Source organism: Dermacentor albipictus, chromosome 10 (assembly GCF_038994185.2).
Source record: "Dermacentor albipictus isolate Rhodes 1998 colony chromosome 10, USDA_Dalb.pri_finalv2, whole genome shotgun sequence".
NCBI lineage: Eukaryota > Metazoa > Arthropoda > Arachnida > Ixodida > Ixodidae > Dermacentor > Dermacentor albipictus.
The window spans coordinates 57977992-57998911 of record NC_091830.1 but is presented as its reverse complement, the minus strand read 5'-3'; the positions used below and the strand labels follow the sequence as shown (position 1 = coordinate 57998911).

Sequence of the window (20920 nt, the reverse complement as noted above, 5' to 3'; positions counted from 1 at the left end):
AGTGCGATGATTATACTTTTCTGGCGGGTGCTGAGGCCTTCAGTCGCGTCTTTTATTCTTTATTATTTATTATTAATGCCTCAAAGGCCCCGGTGTGGATTATGGCATGTGAGGGATATGTGGATTAAATGGCAGCCTTGAAATGATGTGGATTGGAATGGCACAAGGCGTAGGCGGAAGCCTCATTCCAGTCCCGGGCAGTCTGCACAAAAAAGGAATGAAGGTGGGCAGTAGTTCGAGTAATGGAAAGATACACAGCTTTTTTCGTGACGTAATCGGCAAGATTGAAGGGGCTCTGGAAGGTTGGCTAAAGTACTTGGCGCAGAATGATCAAATTTCTGATAGACACAATCTGAAAACATGTTGCAATATATATAGATTGAAAATTCCTGCTCTTAATTTTAGCTAAGACACACTAGTGTGGTATGAATAATCAGAATAAATAAAACTAGCTACACATTCTTGAACTGCTTCTAGAGTGTTAAAAGGAACTGCCTGGTGTGGTTCCCAAACAGAGCATGCACATTATACCTTAGGTCTGACGAAAGTTGGGTATGTTAGTATTTTCAAGGATGGCGGTACGAAACACAAGTGGGAGAAGTAACCAAGGATGCGATTGGGTTCGTTCGTGATGTTCGTAATATGAGAAGACCACGAAAAGTTAATTTAAAAGTGAGAGGCCAAGGTACTGGTGTGACTCCACAGATTACATTTCCCATTTGCAGAGACAGTATTTAGGAGTGTGGTGATTGCTGCTTGTCTTCTGCAGCAGTAGAATGTCCTGGGTGGGCAGATGAGGCCGGAAACAGAACTTAGCGTTTGCTGGGTGCTCTCCTCCTTCCAGGTGAGGAGAGCCGGTTGTGGACCATGTGCACGAACGGTTTCACCGCGCAAGGCATGCCGATCTGGCCCACGTTCTGTAGCTTTATGCACTTGGCGGGTTTCGGAATCATCGTTACGTCCGCGTGTTTTTAGGACTATGTGGCATTGCGACTTTCCCAGCTTTTGTCCATGTAATTTAAGAGCTGTCTATTGCACCGTCGTCTGTAGATTGCACTGAATCATGTTAATTTTGTCACCCCGGGCATCGTGTTTCTCGTGAGGTTTCTCAAGTTAGCCACGGTATCTGCCTTGGTTACAGGTTTGTATAGATCCGGGTTAGGTTCCCCCTCGTGCTCCGGGTGTACGATGGGCCGCGCCGCCCATTGATGCTCCTCTTCGAGCTATTTCTCGGTCACGTACTCGAGTGGAGCTTTCTCGGTGCCCTGGAAATTGTGTACGTGTCTTTTCATATGTTGCCTGGTTATGATCCCTTACTCTGTTTTGGCCAGGAGAAGTCTTTGAAAGGCGAACCACTTGCCCTCTGCGATTTCTTTGTTGATATCCTTGTCCGGCCAACCGGTTCGCGGTCGGTGCACCATTTCGTGACGCCTCTCCGGCAGCTGCAGCAACCAACACCTCGTTGGTGGCTTGACATTGGTTGGGCTTCCCTGGCCTTGCTGCTGTTTATGGTAGTCGTTGGTTTGCACGCTTGCTTGCACTCCCGGGTTCCTCCTCGCGTTCGGTCCTTCTCGCTGGTTGTGGGTGCTTGCTGATTTTCCACCTTGTTCAATGCGCTCCTCCTTCTGTTTCTTCTAGTACTTCCTTGCCTCAGTTGCTTGGAAACATGGGCCGGCTTGACTCAGCATCTTGACGCTGTTCTGTTCAAATTCCCTATTTATCGATCCCGCCTTCACATCTTAGCAATCGTTCTCTATTTCCATTTCGTTGCCTTTTCCGCTGACCTCCTTTGTCATTCTCGATGCCGGTGAGGCCACTTAGGCCCCCTCCGGGGGGTCAGGTGTGGTTTTCCGGAAAAGGTGAACACCTTTTCCGGAACAGCACATGTGCGGTTGGCGGATGACGGCGGCTCTCTGGCATGTTTAGGTAAGAAATTCACTCGTGGGTACGATTTTTTATCTGCCGATGCTGGTTGTCTTGTTGAGCTCGATGACATGGCATGGTTGAAAGTAATGCCTACACAGCGCAGCATGCTGTGCATGGTCACTTAGCAGAGGATCTTCAGCACACAAAAAGCGCCCTCACGAAACGACAGCTAGCCCTAGCATAGAGTAACTCCAATAGGAATATTAGTCCATGTACTGTATTGTCTGACATAAAGTTGTCCTTAGATTATTATATTGCCCCTTTGCACACAGAATGCGGGACTACAGTGAAGCCGAACATGAAGTTTAGAACAACCCCACACTGGTCCCGTCTTCTGGCTTTTTTTTGTGCTCGTATAATTTGGGCATGTGGCCATATAAATTATCAACATGATAAGTGAGCGCCCCGCAATGCAGTGAGGCAGTTATACACCGGTTGCCGCAAGCGTTCATCTTCTGCACGTCTATATATATTTTCCTGCCACCGCATCCCTTTATAGTAACGTCTGAATCAATAGACATCGGGAAAACTGCGACGACCAGCGTTCTATTATAGCGAAACAGAAGCGTGCATAGCAGCATTTTACACCTGCCAGGCGGTGGCGCCATCTATCAGAATTTTGCAATATCATGAAATTTCTATGGGGCAGGCACGGGACACTCTTTTGAGCCCATCTCTTATTCCAGCACTGTGCCGCTCTCTTCTTGGTTTTCTTCGTTTCTTTTCATGGTAGATGCCTCTGTAAGGAAGGTGGGTTAGCCTTGAGTGAGGGTATACTTTCTTTCAACTATGGTTCCCTGGTGTAGGAGAGCAAGCATATCTGAGTATTAAGCTGAATTTTATAGAAACTTTCACATTTATAAACAGATAATATTGACAGATTTGCCCGTAAGCACACCTGTTGAAGAAGTGATGATTTAACAAAATAATTTGACGTTCAGTGACTGTGAACAAAAAATACGTGACAATTTCCATCAGCGCAATGTTGGGTAGGTGCGGTTCGTTGCATCGTCAATTCGGAAGGTCAACTAGCGACTGAAAGGGCATTGTGCTTTCTCAAAGGTAAGGAAAAGGTGTCATCTATCCTTTGCGAATGAACCTACATTTTTCAGCCCCTCATGAGGCAGCACCAAACGCACTACCAAATTTCTTGGGCGCCATCACAAGTGTGCAAATAGCCTTTCTCTACCTCAGTACAAGGAAGCAATGACCCGTCATGCGTCAGGAACCTGACTTCATTTACTGTTTTTCACTAAAAATGTCACTCTGAAACAGAGTACGAAGCTAGATATCCCGGTTATGTAATTTTACTGCTCGAAGTCACGTTGATAAATGTCACGTGATCTTGAACAAAGCACGTTGCCTTTTGTTGTTTCCGTGGTTGAAAACCATGTAAAATGGAGCAACCAAACATTTCTTCGTTCAAGCAATGCAAGCTATTTTTCCCCTTATCAAGCATGCATGCGGAATTCATTACATGCATACTTATTTTGTGGCCTACCTCTCTAATCTCCGTATAATGGTATGCTCGTACCTCACTTTATTAAGCAAGCCCCGTGAAAGATGCGAGCATTAACTGCAAACGTAGTTCGCGTTTTGAGGTTGCTAGTTCTTTAAGTATGACGACTCTTACGTTCTTAAGATTGTCAAGCAACAGGAGAGGCAGCAAAATGAACGTGATATATTTTCGTTACATGCGCAGGGTGCCCCAGCTGCCAATGGGGAAGCAATGGCCGAAGTACACCGCCGACAACCCCGTTTCCGTGCTCATGGACAACGACAACATCACGGACGTCGTGGGTTTCCGCAAAAATTTCTGCAATGCCTGGAGGCCCAGCCCGCGAAATTAGCATTGTATTCGAGATTGAAGCGTCACGTATTATCAAAGTTTTCTACTGTAGATAAACAAAACGTTATATATTTTTAGTGCCTCATATCACGTACGTTCCGCAATTTGAAATAGATTACATTTACTGTTGCCTCAGACATAAAATCATCGCGACGCAGTAACACGACTGTAAATACCATTTTTGTTAGCCTGAGAATGTAAGTATATCTTACAGCAGGGCAGCCTGTCTAAAAAATGGCAGTGGCTTAGCTCGGCTATGGCAGGATATACGTAGCGAAAGCTAAGGCACAGCATGGTTAGCCTTGGGTAATCTTGATTGCAAGTCCAGGTTAGTTTGGCTGTCTAGTTATGTTGCGGCGTTTAGCCAGACGTTCGGCGCTCTGTTAGTCTGTTTCCTGGGGGATTCGTTTCCTCTTCATCTTGTTCGGATGTCTATTCCAGGCCTCCGCCTGCTTATCAGAATTGTTGCCGTCCATACTGCTACATCAACTTTGGTGGGGGACACGGGAGCTCTTCTTTTCAATCCTCCAAAATGTTATCACGCATGCGACGCAGCTGGCGAAGCCGAGGAGGCGAGCGCAACGAGGAGGAACGCGCGGTGACGTCATACCAAACGGCGGCGGTTCAAACGCGCGAGGCTGCGCAGCGGCGGAACACCTGTGGCTCGATGCTACTAGTGGCGCATGCGCAGTAGTTACTAGGGAACGAGAGAGAAAGAGATATCCGCGGCGAGGCGCGCGTTGTGACGTCATGTGCCTCCACGGAGCACCGCCACAGCAAAATCGCAAGTTCGCGGCCAGTAAAGCTTTCCATTAAAAATATATATAATGTTTATCTTGCAGCGTCACGATACAGCCGATATCTGATCACGCATCATAAAGTTTATTGCACTTGTGGAGCGTATATTTCGCATTTAAAAGTGTAACAGCAAGCATCGGTCACATTGAAATTCTGCCAAGCGCAAAGTTAACTGGTCAATATAGCTGCGCTGGTTTCGCTGGCTTTGCGGCAACCTAAGGGATGGACATGCAGGCAAACAAGGGAGAGAATCCAAGTGTTTTATTAGACCATGTAGACCATAAAAAAAGCAAACGTGTGTCAAACACGAAATAAGAAGCGAAGTTTCGTTAGCGACTTATAGCAAGTTGTAGTAGTGGGTAATATTAGCGTTAACAGGCATACACAAGGATAGTATTCGACCAATGGATCGATCGTGCGCAGAACCGCAAGGAACGTTTGCGGCCCATATGTTTCATACCCCATTCATATTCTCAATTTAAGCTCAAGGCGCAAATGTTCAACGCATAGAGAATGTCTTTCCTCGACAGAATACAGCTTTTCTCCTAGGTCTCGCGCTATTTAGCAAGGAGAGCGATGGCGGTTCTTTTATGACACCTCGTCACCATTATATCCAAAAGGACCGTCACCTGCAAGCACACAGGGCTTCAAAGTCACTACGAGGCAGTGGCTGTATTATGTATATTGTTCAACACATCGTTGTCTCTTTGCATAGCGCCTCATAAATATTTTTCGTTTGCGCAGTCTGCGAATTTATTCCATCAGCTAAAGAGCAATGTATTGTATACTAGAAGTTCTTTACGCGCATAACGCAGGATCAGGCGACATGCGCTACGACACAAAAGCACAAGAGGGTGCCTAATAAAAAGTATTCTCTAATGTAACAAGACACACTTCACTATGACTGAAGAGACGGGTTTCAAGATGACAATCAAGTTGATGACAGGCGATGCTGAAAACCACGGCAACCAGCCAACCCACGAAGTGATGAGCGAGGCTCGGCTCGCTCACACCTCCCTAACCCATAGGCTCCCCGCTGATCTTCTACAGTAAGGCGTACTACACACCCTAAAAAAGGTTTGCCCCCTTTGGAGTGTATATCTGCCACGCAACAATAATCATCATCTGCCCTGATGCGTTTCCCTTCTTTAACGCTGTGAGCCCAGTACTTCCCAGCAACCAACATGCGCGTTATCCGCATGACATAGCATTCTCGACAGGAAAGTTGCGGGCGCAGCGTTTTCAAGAAAGGAAACTCCTCAAGGCAGATGACGATTATTGTTGTGTGGCAGATATGCACCACAAACGGTGCAAACTTTTTTAGAGTGTCGAAATGACGCTGCCTCCGGAAACGCCACAAATGTTGCCTTCTGGCTACGATGCCTATCCACAATCGAAGTTGGCGGTTTTACGGTGCCAAATCCACAATCTCATTATATAGCACGCATTGTGGTGACTCCAAAATAATTGTACCTGTTAGGTTCTTGTTTTTTTTTTTGCCGTGAATTCAATGCACACTGCAGGAGATTCTTGCATTTCGGTCCCTTTCGAAATGCAGCAGCGCTCGATGGGGTTCGATCCTGCTACTTCTGACTTGATGGCGCACTACAGAGAAAAATTGTTTCTTCAGCATATGTAAATTACCATTCTACGACACTAAAAACACCAATCTCATCACAATAAGACTCTTGCCAAGCCATAGAAAGCACAAGAACGAAAGAAGGGTGGCCACACCTCCTCGTAGTTCCAGCACCTGGTCGCTGTGACGTCATGGATTTTGATGGCATCTTCTATTGCCGATTTACTTATACAGCGGTACAGACTGCCTACATTGTGTTCTAAAGAAACCATATAATAAACATAACAAGTTTCGGGAACCTTTAGTCAGCGAACGCGACCCAAATTCGAAAATATACATTGCAGTCCCTGACGTCACACTGACGTACCGGCATCGGGGTATCAGCGTGAAATTCAAATACTGATATTTAGACCTTCATTTTCTCATCTCATAAACTATTATTTTGAGATTTTTGAGCCCTCCGGCTCCGAAATGCGTAGGCCACGTGCCCTACATAGTCCTGTGGAGCAGGCAGCTTTCTATCAGCAACGCCGCAATAACAGCCGGGAACGAGCTCCTCTACGCCGTGCCGGCTCTTGCAGCCGAGCACAAGCAGCAACTTCGTACCGAGGATCCGGCAGCCTACCATGCCGTCGTTTAATAAACCATCATTTCAGCTTTGCTGGTTAACCATCTGTACGGAGTGCTTGGGCGGCAATTTTTTGTACTGCGAAATGACATGAAAGAGAAGTACTAAAATTAGGAAAAAAATAAAATACAGCAGCAGGGCAAATTTCACACATAAGTTATAAATTTTTCTATTTTCTTTTTACATCGTCGAAAACATCTGCACAGGGAAAAGAAAAAAGTGAGGATGTGTGCAAGCACGCGCAGTGCTACGCATTGTCAATAAGTGAGTCCTCTGATATTTTAAGAAATCTATGCAGTGTCCTTAGAGGGGTTACATTAATATAAAACTTGTTCCAAACTGACGTGCCTGTAAACTGCAGTGTAGATCGACTGTAACTATTATTTATCTTAGACAATGAAAAAACGGTAACGAGATGCATTCCCAGCAGTGCAAAGCGAGGGGTGGAGCGACACTGTTGTGAAGGTTTGCTTTTTAATTAACTATTTGATGGAAGATTAGAACAGACAGGCGGGCAGGCAGACAGAAATACAGATCATCATCATCATCAGCCTCGTTACGCCCACTGCTGGGCAAAGGCCACTCCCATACTTCTCCAACTACCCCGGTCATTTACTAATTGTGGCCATGTTGTCCCTGCAAACTTCTTAATCTCATCCGCCCACCTAACTTTCTGCCATCCCCTGCTACACTTCCCTTCCCTTGGAATCCACTGCGCAACCCTTAATTACCATCGGTTGTCTTACCTCTTCATTACATCTCCTACCCATGCCCCTCTCCCCCATTTCTTTCTCTTGATTTCAACCAAGATGTCTATAACTAGCGTTTGTTCCCTCAAACAATCTGCTATTTTCTTATCCTTAACGTAACACCTATCATTCCTCTTTCCATAGCTCGTTGTGTCGTCCTCAATTTAAGTAGAACCCTTTTCGTAAGCCTCCAGGTTTCGGCCCCGTACGAGAGTACTGGTAAGACAGTACTCACGTTCGATAGACAGGTAGATAAGCAGGCTCAAAATGCCAAATTAGGCAAAGAATGCTAATCGCAATAAAAAAGCTTACGATGACATTGGCTTACCGATGACATTGGCCTTTACGAGTTCGCCTCATCAGAGAGCATGTAGGCTAGCAACCTTCCTTCAAGCACTGCGTTATCTCAACTATTATTTCAATTCATTGATTTATTTAGTTAAGGCAAAACAAAACTGCTATGGCATGTGTATAACAGGGCTACCGGCTATGTCAGTACAAGAGAATGTGCTGCTGCTACTACACCAACGCCTTAACGCCGGAAATGCGTTCTCAGATGCGCCAAGGGTTTGACTGGTCAACGCAGAAAATGGTTACTTGGACTGTAAGTGATGTTTATTGACGGATAAGTCTATAATAGCAAAAATGCTGTCCTACTCGACAATAATAGATGCCAAACACACTTGTCACGAAATATCGACCTTCATTTTTTTTATAGCCAAACAAAAGCATGGAGTAGCACGCGATGTTGCTTCTGCTTGTCCGATACACCTCTGCGCTATCGGTCGCAGAAGCACCGACAAACCACTCGTTCATTGGCACAAGGCCACTATCTGCTGAGATTCCCGACACTTCACCTCGAGTTTTCCTTCAGTCGCTTTGCAAGTAGCGAAGCAACAGCCCTCACACGAGGTGAAGGTAAGTGCAGTGAAAATGTATCGAGTTTGGTGCGTCTACTCAGGATGCATCTTCGTGGTCTATTTAGTATACAGTGTGCTTTATCTAACTTAAAAGAGTGGTGCATTGCTTTTTTGTGTAAAAATATCGAGTACTTATGGCGTAACAGCTGTTCAACAACATGATTACGCTGTGAACTACAACTCTCTGGATGGCCAAGGGGTGCCGAGAAAGTTAAATACAGTGTAAATTCAATATCTTTGAGAGTCAGCCCGTGGGGTCTCCTGACTAGCTTTGTAATATTGCTTATACAATGCCGCGTTCCAGAGCAAGCACTTGAACCAACTCCGGCAGTCTGAATGACAATCAAGAGAAGACGCAGAATGAGGTTTTGCTTTTTCGCGCCAATTTCTATATTTAAAGTGAACATGAGGCAAAGTGTTTATGCCTGTAGTTGGTGAGACGTTTTAGGTGAATTTGATTTTTGTGCGAAATAATCCGACTCACTGGCTCAAAACTTAATGTTGATGCGACATGCGGACAAAGGAATGTTGCTTGTTCGCTAACCCGCACTGACACAAGAGAAATATACAGTCATTTTCCTTTGATAACCTTACCAGGTGGGACTTTAAACCGGCGCAAACCTCTGCCTCGATCTCTGAAGTGCAGTTAATCTTGTTTCGATGAGTGTTGGTAAAATGATGGAAACCAAGAACCTGTTAAATTTCTTGCAGAATTTTGATTTTCTGTACGGATATGTTGCTATGGCCTTGAAAGATACTGAATTGCATGTAGCAGACATCATTTGTTAAATGGAAGCGAAACAGAGGAGAAAAAAGCAGATTGGCTAGCACCTCACTATGATTAAAAAGCTAGGTCCCAGGAAGTACCCGTTACGTGAGTTAGATGGAGTGTATATCCTTATTCTCGATATTCACCAGTACTCAAATGATAAAAGTGGCTGAGCAAAATAAAGATGACATGACGCGCCACCCTCTATCTCGCCCCAACCATTGGCATTAAAATTTGAGGAGCATGTAGGTTGACAGCCCATAGCATTGTTCGGTCTATACTTCTACCAAGGATGCTCTATCCGGTGTGTTATTGTACCTGACGGGCAAGCAATGACACTAGATCTACACCATTATTCGGAAAAAGATAAGTACCATCCCCGCTCTCTCCCACATTACCCACCAGCTTATTCCGAAGGACACGTCCAGTTGAACAGCATAGCGATATTTACAAACCATAAGACCTGCAACACTGATCAGTTGCTGCTGAGATGTATGACTATTTCATCAAGTCATCAATGCGCCTGAAGTAGATGAATTCATCCACCCCTACCGCACTCACTTGGAAGATGTAGATTTGCATTACACACAACCGATCGCAAAGCTGTGAGAACAAATATAAGCCAACGGTAAAACTGCAAGTCTTCGTTCCCCTACGGCGAATGTGTTTTGTGCACAGATTATACTTGTACACGGGATGCTGAACGCGTGGCATGGATCACACTTACGCACCTGTCTCGCCAAAAAATAAACAACATACAATGAATGTCGATGACACTGCTCTATTTGGCCTTCAGGCTATGCGCTATGCGACTGAGGCAGCCCTGTTATTATCGAACAGAACCCTAGTACACATAAACACAGATTTCTCGAGTGCCAAAAAACAACTGAAATGGCTCAGGAAAGTTACATTATTTCGCCATAAATAGCAAATTCATAATTAAAACTTTCTTAATGAGCAGCTACATGGGCACAAACACACAGCTTTCATCTCTTCACTGTCATGACTGACGGGAAAGCAAACAACAAAAAGGACAACACTTATCCACTGACGCTTCTAGTGCTAGACTATAATACCATTTGCAATTAAAAAATGAGTGCCAAGATTACGATACGCCATAATGCGAAATTTCACCGCTGCTAGATACATGTTTTCATTTCGCGATATATTGAGGCACATAATTTGCGACGGAAATCACCGTACTGACTTTCCGTGGGCCAGTGACGTCAGCGCCTTAGCACAAGGAGGGTTAACATAGGAACGGTGCCATGATGAGCGGCATCAGAGCCAGCTGTGGAAGAAGGCCATGACGAAAGCGCAAGCAGTGGCATGAGCGCGTTCGCGCGGTTACACCTAGGGACGCCGGCCCTGGCATTTCACTAAGCCTGGGGAAAACACAATAGCAGCTGTGGATACAAAGACGACGTGAGAAGAAGCTGCACAGCCCGCCAATACAGTCAGTGAGTCCGTGGCCTCGTACGAACCACACAGGAAAGACGTGCCATCGCGAGATCCATGGAACTGAATGTGCGCCTAGAAGCAGTTTCCCTGCCAGAGATATAGACGACTGTTCAGTTTAAAAAGTTCACCTTATTTTTAAACGTTGTCAGTGAATGCTAACTACGGCTGGAAGCCTTCATGAGCGCACGAGAAACCTTGAAATCAGCCGCTCTTTCCCATGAGCCCCGATATCAAGATTTTGACGTAGATTCGTGCCGGATACTGTTAACAACAGAAGTGTTCTGTTGAATAGTTTAGACAATATCAGCTTAGTACTGTAAAGCAGCGGTAACTTGATGGGTACACTAACTGCTGCAATAAATAAAGGTGAGGTTACTTTACGTGAAATAGAAAGGTCTGAAAGGTTTATCCCAAGCCATACGTGTAAAATTTCATGAACAGAAAACCTTGCTTATTTCGCTTAATGGGCGTGAAACTGTTTTCGCACATGCAGCTTTTCAAATACATTTCGTGCGCTTGTTCGCTAGGTACTCTTCTTTATTTTTTCTTCTCGAGTATTACTTCCTCCAAGTATTGACAAAGGTATGTGGATCATGTGTGCAGTGTTCCTCCCATCCATGAAACATTTAGGGTTTTCCCATTTCTCTATGGCGTAGAGTTATTTGTCTTCGACAGCCGTTCTTAGACTCTCTGCGATGGTGAACCAGAGACTTTGCCCCTAGTTTTTATTAGGCAACATAAGGTACACACCGGTAATTACAAATATAAGTACTATTCTACGTACTTTACACTATTTTTCAACATAGTTCCCAGTACCAGTCGAGACATTTGCCCTACTGCAAACAATAAATTTGAGATGCCCCTGTGGTAGAAGTCGACTGGCTGACTGTGGAACCAAAGTCGGACTTCAAGGCCTTTTGCAAACTCAAAACACCACCACCTGATACTTCTCACACCGAGACAAATTTCCCCATATGTGGGCTGCGTTTCTCTGTAGATTTCGATGAGAGTTCGTACCTTGTCTTATAGAAAATTAATAACGCGTCGTTGCTCGTACGCCAGGGACATGTGAAGCACAACCGCTATCTTCAACAGCTGACAGCAACACCGTACCGCAAAGCTACCGATAAGGCCGGGCCGGTCCAAGAAAAGCCCACTTATGGGGAGGGATACGTTGACTTCGCATTTATAGGCGCAACCTGCCCAAAAAATAGCAGCAAAGTCTTTCTGTTTTGCCCTCATATCTGTCTATCTTTCTCTCTATCTATCTATCTCTCTATCCTTCACTCTATACTTCTCTCTATCCATCTCTCTATCCATCTCATTATATCTCTATCCATCTCGCTATCTGCCTGTCTCTCTACCCATCTCCCTATCCATCTCGCTATCTTTGTATCTGGCGATCCATCTATCTATCCATCTCCCTCTCTCTATCTCTCTATTCATCAATATCTGTCTCTCTCTATCCACATCTCCCTCTATCCATCTATCTCTCTCTTCCTCTCTCTATACATCGATTTACCTATCTCTCTCTCTATCCATCTATCTATCCATCCCTCTCTCCCTCCATCCATCTCTCTCTCTATCCATCCATCCATCCCTCTCTCTATCCATCCATCCTTCCCTCTCTATCCATCCATCCATCCATCTCCATCCATCCATCCATCCATCCATCCATCCATCCATCCATCCATCCATCCATCCATCCATCCATCCATCCATCCATCCATCCATCCATCCATCCATCCATCCATCCATCCATCTCTCTCTCCATCCATCCTTATATCTAGCATCATGGGCCGACCCACTTGGCCAAGTTGTCTGCGACCTTCTGCTAATAAGTGCGTATCTGCTTGTGGTTCATGGAAATTGAGCTTGGGGTCCTAGGAGGGGAGGCTGGAAATTCATAGGGTCAAGCCCTTTCTACTCCGTGGACTATCTGCTGAATTCATCAGCTCTGCACGTGGTTCACGGGATTTTATTCACCTCATGACTGGACAGACTTCGCCGCTGCGATACCGCTGGCAGCAGCCTATATAAGGAATCATTACATCTGTGAAAAACATTTGAGGGCGAACCGAGCAGCCATCCGGTCAAGTTGGCCTGACGCTTCTACTTTTTGGTGCATGTTAGCTTCCCACATTCATTGTATTTCCTACACAGTATTCAGTCTAGGCTGCCGATCCGCTCTGAAATTTTTGTTTCGTGACTGCTTTTGCATTGAAGGTTTTGCTCTGATTCTGTTGAGTGCTTGTATGTACAGTGGGGTTTGTAAAAAGCGATGATGCTTTAGCGGACTTCGCGAAAGGCCTCGGCCAAAGAGCGCCGAGCAGCATAACAGAAGTAACTAAAGCATTGATTGAGTTAACCTCAAGGTTCTAGACTGCTTTAAGTGATTTGAGAAGACATGTCAGGATCATTCATTCTTCCAATTCTGCCACAAAAGCCGAACTCAAGTCTATCACGGCACCAATGGAATTTATTAGTGACTGTTTTGGGTAATTGCAGAGTGAAATCAAGTCGCTTCGTGAAGAGCTCACCGAGGTCAAGAATCGTAACATTGAAGGCGAAAATGAAAACCAGAAACTATGCTCCGAGCTTAAAGGAACAAAACAGCAGGTAGTAGAACTGAAACAGTACACCAGTAGAGATATTTAACTGAAATGTATTCCTGAGAGTGAAAATGATTGAATTGGATTGGATTGAATAACTTTAATGAAAGGTCCTGCGAGCTACGGGACGCAAGGTCCCATAGAGCGGGCTACTCCCACGTCGGGACCGGAAGTTGTAACTCCCTGGCTGTAATGAGAACCTTAATGAATAAATCAACAAAGTTTGCAGCTTTCTAAGGGTAGAACTGTCCGCTCATGATATTGATGTGGTGCCCCCCGTGCCATGTAAGGGCAATCCCAGCATTACAGTTCAATTCAAATTGGGGACCCCTCGGTTCAAAACCTTAAATACTTCAAAAGAGCATATATATATCAAAACGTTTATTTTTAGGCTAAATGCTTCCATGCTTGGCTTCGAATCACAGGAACCCGTGTATGTGAACGAACACTTATGCCCTGAAAACGAAATTTGGCTTTGGAATTCTATCAAAGCCAGCACCTTAGGTCGATGGGCCATCTCTCTTTCAATGAAGCTGTACCATGTCATGTCTCCTGCATACAGGGCTAAAGAATGTATCTGGGAAGTTGCTCAATCTAACAAAACCGGCATGCTTCTTACCGATATCGCACTACATTCAGGACGGGCCACGTGCCTTGCAGCGACGTCATCCAGTCCTAATCGGCTGTGGTCATCAGTACTCGAGGCCACGGAACACACAAATTTCGCTACACCAAAGTTTTTGCATTCAGCTCTCATCAGAAATTGGCAGATGCGGCAAAGGGAATGAACCGAAGACCACCGGGCCCAGAAACAGATCACTACAGTCTCCGCTTCACCGGGAAGAGCACCGGTTTCGAGAAACGGTTTCGCGCCGCTTTTAGAAAATGCGAAGGACCACTTTCTCGAACCACGACATCCCTTTGTGTAACAGTAAACACTGCAGATTAGATTGGCGAAATGGCACTCACTAGTGAACTTCAACAGCGGTGATGGTCCTATGCCGCTCTAGCTCGACAGTACAAAAATAAAAAGTGTTTTAACGGTCAGAAACGACAGGGTGGGTTATGACTCATGAGGTACGCCCTAGTGGAGTGCTCCGGATTATTTTGATCACATGGCCTACTTTATTGCGCACTTGAGGCACGATACCCCCAGTGTCTTTTGCTTTCCACGCTAAATGAAATAGGGCAGCCACGGCCGTGTTTGTTTATTTATTTATTTATTTATTCATTTCCTCAAAGGTCTCTGTTGAGACATTACATGAGGGAGTGGGGAGTTAGTGACAAAGAGATACTACAAATTACAAAGGGATATTTCCGATGAGTCGCTTGAATGCAAGTGGGTCGATGATAGTGGCAACTTCGGCGGGCAGGCCATTCCAGTCTCGTGTTGTGCGGAGAAAAAATGATTGCTGAAAAGTAACGGTATGGGCTTGTGGGGGATATACTGTATTAGAGTGACTGGTGCGGGCAATGCGATGTGCTCTTTTTTGCATCGATGGAGTAGAGACCAGATGGCGGAATTATTCAACTGTGGCGAAAGGCCTCGGTAAATGGTTCGAGACAAATATTTTAAAGCAGTAGGCTTAAGGAACCCGTGTCGCAAAAAATTCTGTTTCGCGTTCCCCGTAGTTTTGCGAAACGTAACTTCCAACCAAAACCCGCCATGGAGGCCATCCGCGTGGCGCAGTGGCGTTGGTGAACTAATTGAGTTCCCGAAAGTAAAATGGGTGAGAAAAATCATAAAGTACGACCTAAACACAACCTACAGAGACACTAGCGTCAGAGTGTAATTACAACATACCAGAAAACTATTCTATTACACGGAAATTCACACTCAAACCCCTTTTTCCAGCGTTACCACGATTCATAGAGCGGTGCGGCCCGCTCATTTCCTTGCAACAACAGCATGCATAGGGCGCTCGCCTCTGTGCATCCACAAGAAAGCTGCGGTTGCCGGGAAGCATAACAGGCTGTCAGGGATCTTTGAACATTATCGCGTTTCACTCCTAAAAACAAAGCTGAAGCGTCCACCAAAATATTTTTTGGAAAAGTAAAATGTACCCTAAATAAATATTGGATCTACAAGCACAGTACAATCAGTGATGGCATTAATTTTCATATGACTTATCAGGAGTGCCTTGCTTTTTTTTTCGCTTAGGCTGCGTCGGTGCATGCAATAGAAGCCAATATTAAACGCTCAAGATGCCGTCTAAATATGTTTATAATTTCCCTTGTACTCTTGAGAGCTTCTTCTATATTGCATTAACAGCAAGCTCTTCTGTAGTGCTGAGTGACTTTGACAAGCGCACGGAGAAGAAATAGATCATTCTATGACATATCTACCTGCAGAGTTCTAGGAAAGAGCGATTATATTATCAGTGTGTTTGGTTCATCTTCCCTTCGTTTCATTCCAAAACATTCACCTTTTCTTGTCATCGTCACCCATCATTTGCCTCTTTCTTCCCTCTTTCCTTGCCTATTCCCCTTCTCCTAGTGCAGAGCATCTGGCTAAATGAATGTACCTCAGGCTGAACACTCTGCATTTTGTATCATTAAACTTTTCTCTCTCTCTCTCAACAAGAAGACTGAATTGTCCATACAAGAAGAATCAATAATGCACGCCAGATTTCGCGTATATACGTGTACAGTCAACATCAAAAGTTTACGGGATGCGGTTACCCTTTCCAATGTGAATTCCAGCACTGTTAAGGCATGCCACTTCCTATTTAATGAATCACTGTGTAGGTGGCGAAGTCTACTACATGCTGGAACATTTATTTGGAGGCTATGTGACCACGCTTCGCGAGAATTCAGCTTCTTGGCAGATTCTGCGCCCCGTAAACTTTTGCGGTTGACTGTACATCTAAGCTCTACGCTATACTTTTGTAAAAGGTATCAGTAATGGCATAAAAGAGATTTAAGGCGCAGTTGCGAAACCGGAACTTCCACAATGCATGAAACTATGAAGTCAGAAAAATATGTTGCGGCAAGGCATACAGGTCCGACTATAAGTCATCACTGTGGGCCAGTTTAAAGTCTGTGCTATTGCCACTCGTACACTTTACTGACGTTTTCATTTGGCGCTTATGAGCATATAATCTGCACAAGTCTTGCATCAAAATTTCGAAGTTTGTGCCTATTTGTGTCGTCCCCTGACTTGCTCTTTAGACAACAAAATAAATTTGAATCTACTGTACTAGATTGCGCAAAACCTTACACAACTGTTAAAACGGCGACCTACACATTTTAGCTTCTTGCGGATTGCTTTACGATGGCTGCGGATAAGATGGGCGGCACCGCGATGGCTGCTGTGGTCCTCCTCTCCATCACGGCATCTTGTTGCATCGCCTCTGTTGTCCTGAAAGACACTCGTCTCGGCCGAATCAGGGGTAACCGTCTCAATGTTCTCGGTCGTGCTGTGGAGGAGTATCGCGGGATCCCGTACGCTCAACCAGCCTTGGGCAGGCTGCGCTTCAAGCCACCAGTACCTGCTGAACCATGGGAGGGCACACTAGATGCCAGCTCCAGGCGAACTGCATGTCCACAGGTACGATTCCTTCTTACTGCGAACCTATACCTTACTCTCACCAGGCACTGTGCGCTTCACAGGTTCTTGTATCGCTTTGTCTGAGGGGTCTTGTATAAAGTAATCGAAATTTCGATAGCGGCATCAAACTGGGTTGCCCGACCACAGCAGCCCGTCTTCTACACAGTACGCCAAATCAGCCGATGACTGAGTTAGCGGTAAGAGGGAAAATGGAGGAATTCCGGATCAAGCTACAGAACAGGTATTTGACACTAACTCAGGAAGAGGACCTTAGTGTTGAAGGTATGAACGACCATCACATGGGCACCATTAGATTGTGTGCAATAGAAGTCGGTGGTAACTTCGGTAGACAGGATACCGGTAAGCTATAGCAGGAGCAGAAAGATCTGATTAACAAATGCCAATGTATGAAAGCCTCTAACCCTACAGCTAGAATATAACTGGCAGAACTTTCCAAGTTAATCAACAAGCGTACAACAGCTGACATAAGGAAGCATAATATGGATAGAATTGAGCATGCTGCCAGGAACGGGGGAAGCCTAAAATCAGTGAAGAAGAAACTAGGAATAGGTAAGAGAGAGAGAGAAGGTTAATGATACGAAATGCAGAGAGGTCGGCCTGAGCTGTATTCCTCTAGCAAGGTACTCGGCGTTGGAAGAAGGGGAAGAGTGAATGAAAGAGAAAAGAGGCGCATGGTGGGTGACGATGACGAGAGAAGGAGGATGTAAAACACACGCCTCCATTCTTTGCATTCTTTGCATTCTTTGGTAGCATGCTTCAATAGCATGCTACCAAATCTTGGGGTAGTAATTAAGTCCACTAGATTCATGTCACACCTATGGAAACTGATTTTGCTATACCTGCAGGTATTCTTCTTTCCCCAAGACTTTGCTAACATCGAACACACGGAAGACTGCCTGCACCTGAATGTATGGAGCCCTCAAGAGCGGGGCGCTAATGAAGCCGTTCCCGTGCTTGCTTGGATCCACGGTGGCGGCTTTGCGCAGGGATCAGCGACGCAGAAAACTTACGATGGTGCCGTTCTAGCTGCAAGGACAGGTCTGGTCATCGTGACCTTGAACTATCGACTCGGTTTCCTAGGCTTCCTGGACACGCAGTCACCAGATGCACCAGGCAACGTTGGTCTCCTGGACCAAAACATGGCCCTGAAATGGATCCGGGACAACATCGCGCAATTCGGTGGCGACCCGTCGAAAGTGACCATATTCGGCGAGAGCGCCGGTGGCATGAGTGCTCACGCACACGTCATGTCACCCATGAGCAGCGGCCTTTTCATCAGGGCGTGCCTAATGAGCGGGACTCTGCGCCACGGTTTATATCAGACAGTGAATGAGAGTATAAGTAAAGGAAACGCTGTTGCCGCAGCAGTCGGCTGTGCGTACCACGACAGAAACCTGACCACGAACCCGGAAGCTGTTGTTGAATGTCTGCGCTCTAAAAGTGCGTTTGAACTCGCCAATGTTTCAAGTGAAATATTCGAGCCCAAGTTATTCCCCTTCCTGCCAACTTATCCTAACGAATTCCTCCCTGTGGAGCCCAGCACCGCGGTCGATCAAGGACTTTTCAATGCAGCAGACCTCATGGTTGGAGTCACCGCGGACGAGGGCGCACTAGCGCTAATGTTAACTATGAGGAACGATATTCTTGCAGACAATCTGCATGACGTCGTCGGAAAGGAATTTGAAGATACTCTGCGTGAGTGCATCTACGTGTGGCTTAAGACAAACTTTTCCAGGCCGCTGGATGTATACACAGCCGACACTCATGACGAGAGATCCTTGAGGCGCGCCTACGTGGACTACCTATCGGACTTGACATTCGTTTGCGCAATGCACATCACCGCTGAGGGACATTCTAACAAGGAACACTCAGTGTACTCCTACGTCTTTGGTCATTTGTCTAAGAAGAAGGCGCTTACCGCGTGGATGGGGACACCTCACGGCTTTGATGTCAGCTACGTATTCGGGGGACCCCTTGAGGACCAAGAATTTTTCAATTCGGAAGATGCCGAAGTGTCTGAAGTGGTGATGACGGCTTTGTCGACTTTCGCTTCGACTGGGTAAGGTAAAGGAATTGCGCTAAACCCAAACCACAGCTTTTTCAATAACAAAATTTGTGGGGCGTTACCCGTATTTCAGTGTTGAAATATCTATACGTACATGTAGCCTATTTACCAAGAAGACCGTAGAAATGCAGGGAAATATACAGAATTTCAGAAGAGCGTAGGCAACAAAAATGTAGACTCACGGGTAACTTTTGCCAGAATGTACGAACTAAAGAAAAGACACATGGTTTCTATTTTTCTGGACTGTGTAGATAACTCGTGAACTCATAGAGTGTGCAATTCTCGACAACTAAAGCAGTAACTTTGGCGTGTCACAAAACCACTTATAACCTAGCAGTGTCATGCTACGGGGTATTCATGAAGAAATATTCAGTTCAGAACAGAGGACGGACAATCATTGGTGGAAACCATTCTATTGCTCAACCTAGTATTTTGCTGAACGTAGAACAATTTGAAACTGTTTTCCTTCTTCGTGCTCAATGCACTCTTACAGCATCAATGGTAAGCAAAAGTAAACTGCCAGGATGTTTTATTTTAGATGATTGAGTGCGGAACCGTACCTCACTGAAACATATCAGGCAACGGGACTGTCATGAATTAGTTTAACTACCAGAAACAGTGTAGCAGTTCTATCTTAATTTTATGGCTTCAAGTGTAGAGCAGTTGGTAGCGTTCAAAACGCACGCTTTAAATTGTGCTTCAAGTTATTTTTTTACACTGCACACTTTATAAGGAAAACCAGGTATTATACTATATAGATAGTAGCACGGGGCTATCAAAGTAAGTAAATTCTCATAGACTTACATCACAAAAATGAAAAACGAGAACACATGAAATTAGATCTCTTCTGCATTTACGGAAAGATGTCCTTCTGTTGGTCTGGTTTTGTCGTATATATATCATGTGCACCACAATATACAAGAAAAGCGCTTCACACTTACCTTAAGATATTCTTTTTCATTTCGAATGGGCCACTATAATGCCACCTCAAGTTTTTTTTTCCGCGGACCGGAGATTTGGCCTCGAGTCCTACAAATGTAGCCTAAGCTTAGACATTGGTTAGGCTCGCGTTATATATCTATCAGAAAGCCAGTTTTGGAGCTATTACACAGTCGATAACATGTCGAGATCTCACTGCCATGTATTACTCTTTATTGCCTTCAGGGTGCCCCAGCTTCCAGGAGAGTACCCGTGGCCCAAGTACACTGCCGACAACCCGGTCTCAGTTTACATTTCTGCTAACAACCTAACAGATATCTCTGGATTTCACATGGAGAAGTGCAACGTTTGGAAGTCCTACTGGAAAATGTTGAGCGCCGTTTAATATTAGAGGACGATTTCTTCAAATATGCAATTCATTGTGTCAATTCCCCCTGTGTACCTTTTTAAATCTATGCCTACCCAACGAGGAAACCAGTGCGTCACGTAAGACAAATCACTATGAAGCAAATAATGCATAACACATTGTTTAATGAAGGCGTTGCCGGAAGGTTTGGTGATGGTGGAATAAAAGCTGTCGTTATAACTACAGGCAGAGCCGACATGGTCTATCGTGGGCATCAGGAAAATTGCTACTTTGCGAGAATTTAACGTGAAACACTCCACGTCCCGGTCGCGTTTCCGTGGTCGTGGGTTGCGCGTTCCATTGGGGCATTTCTTCACTGATCAAAATATCACCGATCTGTAATGGGCCATGTGTTTCACATCGCACAACACAGATAGGTAACTAGTCAATTACTATATGAGTGATGATAGTGAGTGATAGGTTATATGGGTTTAATCACGGCTGGCAGTTGTTTGATGCGGATGGATGGGGTCTTAAAGAGCGATGAGGGTCTGCAGTTCTCGCATCATTTCTGATCGAAGTAATAAGCACTTATAGGTTCGGATCAAGTGCGATAAGGTTTACAAGAACAGATAAGGGTTGGATCGAGCCTGATAAGGTTGATAATCACGGATAAGGGTTGAGGGGGGTCTGTCTAGTCCGACAAGT

General features: G+C 45.2%; 2 protein-coding genes across 6 annotated transcripts in view; both read left to right on the top strand.

The window, feature by feature from the left end:
- The window catches only part of LOC139050923 (acetylcholinesterase-like), a 29834-nt gene extending 25974 nt beyond the window's left edge, over positions 1-3860 (top strand). For all 4 annotated transcript variants that reach the window (XM_070527785.1, XM_070527784.1, XM_070527786.1 and 1 more), the window contains one exon: positions 3629-3860. In XM_070527785.1, the coding sequence (XP_070383886.1) occupies positions 3629-3776 (148 nt within the window). In that variant the 3' untranslated portion in view covers positions 3777-3860. The remainder of the gene's footprint in view (positions 1-3628) is intronic.
- Positions 3861-8413: 4553 nt separating this feature from the next.
- Positions 8414-20455, top strand: LOC139050431 (acetylcholinesterase-like). Of its 2 annotated transcripts, none has more exons than XM_070526802.1 (4): positions 8414-8447; positions 16545-16841; positions 17708-18921; positions 20092-20455. In XM_070526802.1, the coding sequence occupies exons 2-4, from the start codon at positions 16566-16568 to the stop codon at positions 20249-20251; spliced, it is 1650 nt and encodes a 549-aa protein (XP_070382903.1). In that variant the 5' UTR covers positions 8414-8447; positions 16545-16565; the 3' UTR covers positions 20252-20455. The 2 variants fall into 2 exon arrangements, with proteins under 2 accessions (XP_070382903.1, XP_070382904.1); XM_070526803.1 differs by having other exon boundaries at positions 17708-18926; positions 20092-20211.
- Positions 20456-20920: the final 465 nt, after the last annotated feature.